A 6,000-nucleotide genomic window follows, 5' to 3' on the forward strand; every position below is an offset into this window, starting at 1 on the left:
AATGCAAATTCTGACAATATTCCAATATTCTCATTTGTTTACAAATCAAGCTCCAATCAAGCATCAATCACTTCAACACTGTTGTATTTCATCATTTTATAAGAATCAGTATTTCATATAAACGATTCCAAATACAAGAGAAGAAGGCGAACACCACGCACTCTTGGTGTATAATATCATATTTTCGATTTTTGTCCTTCCATACACATTGACCCCATTCACTCTCTTTAATTTAATTATTCTACAATACATACTAGAATATTTTATTATTTATTTTTAACTTATGCCCTAAATTTGAAATTGCAGTTTTACGATTTGTTCCTTTCTTGTACCACAAAACCTACCTTTATGTCATTTATGTCAAATTCTGCGATGTCTAGAAGTGCTTCATAAGTATGATTATCCGTCAGTCAGTTACGGTTTTTTTGCGGTTTTAGAAGTGTTATATCTCAGAAACTCTTTTACCTACAGAGCTTAAATTATGTAGGGTGCATGTCATCAACTAGCTTAGTAAGTGTTGTTTCTTGCATAATTGGTTCCATGGGGCAAAATTCGCCTGAGGTTGTTCCTTGTTTTCATTTCGATGTATCTCATTTTTATGAGACCCAAGCTTTGGAAGATGTTAACATGTTAGCAACATTTCTTTAAAAAAAAAAACAAACAAAAAAACTATTCGATGGGAAATAGAAAAGGACCAGATATAAATACCATCAGAAATTTTACCTTGTCTAGCTAAATAAAGATAAAACGTGTGTTTTAAGACATGTGATTTTCAATCTGGCAAACCCTTTTTTGAATTGGTCTTTCTGAAAGTTCAGACTTGATTTATGCTCAGGTTGGTTTACCATTTTATAATGAACAGATTTTCTGCTGAACAACATGACGTGCGGGCCTAATTGTTGCAAAAAAAAACATTACAAAGTTAGGCCTCTCGGCTAGTTGCCCAAAATCATTTATAGTAAACTCTTATCTTTATAAAAAAGTTTAATTCTTGACCATAACCCTGAAGTAAATTAAAAATAACAAAAAAAAGTAATAAGCAATAAGCGCCACCTTAAGTAAGTAAGTAAAGTGGAATAGAACCTTATTCAAAGGAGTCTTTACACCTTAGCTGATTGAATATACAAATTTGTCTTTATCTTGAAGCTTAGAAATAAACGTGAATAATTAGAATACTACTTGAAACTGTACTAAACATTCCATTTTTGTGGATGCTTTGCTTCTTGGTCGGTAACTATTATCTCGAATGTGTTTGAAAAAATTGCTTAGCAATGTTTTTTATTTGTCCACAATCCTGATTTCCGGTCAAGATTAAAATCAAGATGATGTTTTCTGAGTTTTGTGACTGCAACATTTTGTAGGTGTAAATTAGTATCCTAATCTTGAAAAAATCCATAAGGATCACTTATGGGCATACAACAATTATTTAACGTATTTTCATTCAAAGAAAAAGTCAAAAAAGTCAAGAGGTGTATAATCATACGATCTAGGAAGAATGTAGGCAGGACCGTCTTTGTATAAACACGTTGCACAAATTAAATTTGAAATGTATCTATCGCTACGATTTGACACAATTAACCACTTCAGCGTGTACTTTTAAAAAATTTCAATTTATTGTAACATGTCATTTTAATCGGAAAAACATTCTAAGGAAATCCGTCCCGACGTGAAAATCACACTCTACATTTGGGTTCCAGGATAAAATATTGTTTTTGGAAACCTACGAGGATTTCAAAATGACTAATAACTAATATCCTCTTTGCTCATAAAAACACATCTTGCTATAAAATTGTCTAATTAGGTGCAAGAAGTCTGGCGACTATCCCTGCCTGTACTTACTCAAAATTTGCACCACTTGCAATGCACTTTATGACTTAATAATACCAAGCGAGGATCCTCTTGTAAATTTTGCAATATGGTGAACTTTACAAGGCCCAATTCTTAACGGCAAAAATATACTCGGCATTTCGTTATCTCACTGGTATTAAAACGTCCAATAGCAAAAATAATCAAATTTTTGAAATAGACTATAAATTCCTTGTCTTTAAAGACGTCAATAACGATTAAAATTCTGTATTAACGCTTTTAAATTTGTCGTAACCCAGTCGGAATTTTGTTACTAAATTTTATTAATTCGTAAGGATTTTACGATCGTGAACCTTGCCATATCGAAAATGTTTTTTTTAATCAAATGATTGAAACACGAAGAAAATTTTATACCATCAAGTCCCAGTTGGAAAAACGTACGTAGCTCATTTCATTTATTCATTTTTTTTGTCACAAATACACTGTGCTTAAATCACAATATAAAAATAACATTTCCATTCACAAATATCTTCTGTTATTTACTATTCTAGGTGACGCCCGTGGTAGAATATTTTCATGGAGTGTTACAGAACAACCTGGTCGTGGTGTAGCCGATCATTGGCTTAAAGATGAAGGTGCTGATCAATGTGTAAAATGTCATGTCAAGTAAGTTTTCATAATTTCTTAAACATTTTTCCAAATACAAAAATAGATTCATACGAAAAACTTCTCTTTCAGATTCAATATATACGAACGTAAACATCATTGTCGTAATTGTGGTCAAGTATTTTGCAATAAGTGCAGCCGTTTCGAATCAGAAATATCACGACTACGAATACTCAAGCCAGTACGAGTTTGTCAAAATTGCTACAGCAGCTTACGTTCTCAATCTGTTGAGAGTTAAACAATTGTATGATGATTAGAATTAAGAATTTGCACTTAAACTAAAAGAAAAGCAAACATAAAACAATAATAAATCATATAAAATTAATAGCAACAAAATAAAAGAAGAACCCTCTTTCCTCATTAATTGTCTATATAATCATGGAAAATAGAAAAAAACAAAATCAAATAAGTCAGTTTATGTAATGTAGGGAATTTTTGTATTTTTAATTTATATTTCTGTATTTTTTTATGTTTAGAGCATAAAAATTAGGTATACTTAATATTAGTGAAATAGTTGTACCAAAAACAAAACAAAAACAATGTAAATGTGTTGCTTGTTATTATTTTAAAATATAAGTAGAAAATCATAATTTATTTAAAATAAAAACAAAAGACATACATTCTAAAATATGTAAACAAAAATGTTAAAAATACATTAAATAATATATATATATATATAAATATATGAACCATGCAAAATACAATAATAATTATTAATTGAAAAAAAAAACAATGTATCAACATTTTTAGGTCGAATTTAGAAAAAGAAGAATTTCAAATTGATACACAAATAAAAGTATTAATAAAAAAGAAAGCAAATAAGAACAAAATTAAATAATTGTTATTGTGTTGTTCAAATATGAATATAAAATAAAAAAATATATATATATATATAAATATAAAATAGTTGAGAACCAAAAAGACGTGAAGGTTTTTGAAAGTCAATAACTAGAAATAAAAAGTCTAAAACTTACGTAAAAAAAGACAAAAGTAAAATAAATTACATACATTTGTAAGTATTGAGTGCTTGAAAATAATTAATAAATACAAAAAAAAAAATAAACATAATAATTTATTTAAACAAAACATTTATATAAAGATTTAAATTTTGATTTTAAAGAACGTCTCTAAACAAAAAAAAAGAAACAGCATGTTTTCTATATTTTTGACAATTTGTTTATTTATATGCGATATTATTTTAATGGCTTTGCAATATAATTATATTAAATATAATTTATATAATTATTTATAAACAAAAATTGTAAGTATAATTAAGTTATTTTAATAATGACATTAAAAAAAAAACAAATGACATTTTATGTGATTTTTTTTTTTCAATTATTTGTAGTATTATATAATTTATAATCTTTATTGTTCTTGGGAATTTATTATACTTATTATTATAATTATATTATATTTATTAAAGTTACCTCCTTTATGCATCGATTTTTTTTTAATTTGTTACTATTTTTTTGATACAAGTTTTAAAGTTACTGAAAAACATAAACTTACATATTATTACATATTTGATTATCAATAAAACACACATACTATACTATACAACATAACATAATTATATATTTCAAGAAGCATGTAAATGTTCTATTTAATTTATATACAATAAAGTTTATTTATAAAACATACAATTATTTTTTTTCAATTTTCCTTTAGTATCTTATTTTTCTTACATTTTGTTTGTGTGAATTTGTGATGAAAATCTAGAATTGTGGTGTCCTGCATTTTAGTTTGTTTTATGTGCCTTTTAAATTTATTTTTTGTTGTTTTTGGTAAAACAATATAATAGTTTGTTCATTGAATTGAACTTTGGTGAACAAAATAATATAGCTCAAGATATACATAAAAGTTTCTCCTTCAATCTTGTACAGATTTTTAAAAGGATTTTTTCTTTTGAAAATATAATTTCGTGATGAATCTGGTAAAGGAAGTTTTTAAGAGATGTCTTAAATGCTATTAATTAAATCATGTAAAAGCCTGTGAGCTATGAGAAAATAATGTTACGAACCTCTATTGCCTTTCGTAGAAATGCATCGTTTGACTTCTATTAGCACTGCCTAACAAAGGCAAAATCCGAAAACTGTCATACTTGAATTTTAGTTATAGTTTTAAACAACACATTTGTCCCAGCTGTCCATACAAGGTACGATTTTTTTTAGTAATTTCTCAATCGGTTATTAATACACTTTACCACTCTTGTTTAACAGAACAGAAGAATAGTGCATGAGGATTTATGTAGGCTCTATGTAACGTTACAAATTCCTATTTATAAACAAAATTCTGCTATACATTTTAGTTATACAAAGCTTATGTCAAAAAAATGCCAACATGGAGCTATCTATTCCATTTATATGTCTATCAAATTATTTGTTTGTCATAACAAATAAAATATACACATTTGTGTTGTGGGCGGAAGAATAACTGGAATTCAATAACTAAGTTATTAATAAGGCTATAAAACCATCTTTCCACCGTGTTACGATTAGCTATATGAGATATATTCTATCTTATTTCAGCATTCGTTCAAGGATTCAAAACGGGAGTAAAGAGGATATTAGTACAAGGATATGCAACGTCCCCAAGTAGACGACAATTGAATTCCCCATCATCAAATCTTTGTTTAATTCTGCTTTCTCTAAAAATTCGTGCTCCATGAGCCCAGGGCCAAACATACTGTTGGGTTAATCTGCTTGGCTCTTGAAGATTTTGAATCTCTTTGTAAGAAAAGACAACCAAATGCAATTTAGAACAAGTGGTTCTTTATTTTTTAATTCAGTTTAAAGAAGATTAAAATTCCTGAAATATATTGTTATGCTTTTAAACTAATAAGAATATGATTTAATAATAAACTTACTTTATGGTTTAGAAACCAAGGATTAAAGCACAAATTTAAGATTATTAATCACACAAAGTATAATCAGTTTGGATTGAATTTGTAAGATTAAATTATAAGTAATTCAAGACATCGGAAGTAAAATGAAAATGACAATTATATAATATATAAGATTAAGTTAAAAAATATTAAGAAAAAAGGGTATAAGAAAGTTTGAAACGAAATGTAGTAGAATAAGTTACAGGGTGTTGACAGTGGCGGTAACACATACTACTTGGGTATTCAGCGAGTAGTACCTTTTTCGATTTATATAATACTGCCCTGATGCGCCACCTACTATTGGGATCCTTATGTGGGTATAGCCAATTGCCCTAACCACTTGAGAACTTGTAAATGGTTCTTAGCTAGTGCGAAAAAAATAAATAGGTTTTTTAACGAACAAAGGTCTTTTGGTAGCTAATTCTCTTGCCACTTGTCTACAAATTTGACAAAGCGTAGGTTGGCTAAATCCGTGGATGTTTGCTTCGTAGTCTTGAATCTATAAACAAATCTTAAAAGGTACACATTTCGATTTAGTGTCAACATTTAGTACAAACTTACCTTGTTCCGTACCCAATATCTTATTGCAGCCATTACTTGGATATCTATGGGGATGTGGCCTCCTCTATTGTCGCTGCTGA

General features: G+C 28.2%; 1 protein-coding gene across 1 annotated transcript in view; it reads left to right on the forward strand.

Moving 5' to 3' along the window:
• Positions 1 to 2,873, forward strand: part of LOC129943404 (WD repeat and FYVE domain-containing protein 3) — a 45,522-nt gene extending 42,649 nt beyond the window's left edge. Inside the window, exons 20-21 of the mRNA XM_056052828.1 lie at positions 2,358 to 2,472; positions 2,545 to 2,873. Of these exons, the coding sequence (XP_055908803.1) occupies positions 2,358 to 2,472; positions 2,545 to 2,710 (281 nt within the window). The 3' untranslated portion in view covers positions 2,711 to 2,873. The remainder of the gene's footprint in view (positions 1 to 2,357; positions 2,473 to 2,544) is intronic.
• Positions 2,874 to 6,000: the final 3,127 nt, after the last annotated feature.

The sequence above is a fragment of the Eupeodes corollae genome, chromosome 1, assembly GCF_945859685.1.
Source record: "Eupeodes corollae chromosome 1, idEupCoro1.1, whole genome shotgun sequence".
In the NCBI taxonomy this organism is placed as follows: Eukaryota; Metazoa; Arthropoda; class Insecta; order Diptera; family Syrphidae; genus Eupeodes; species Eupeodes corollae.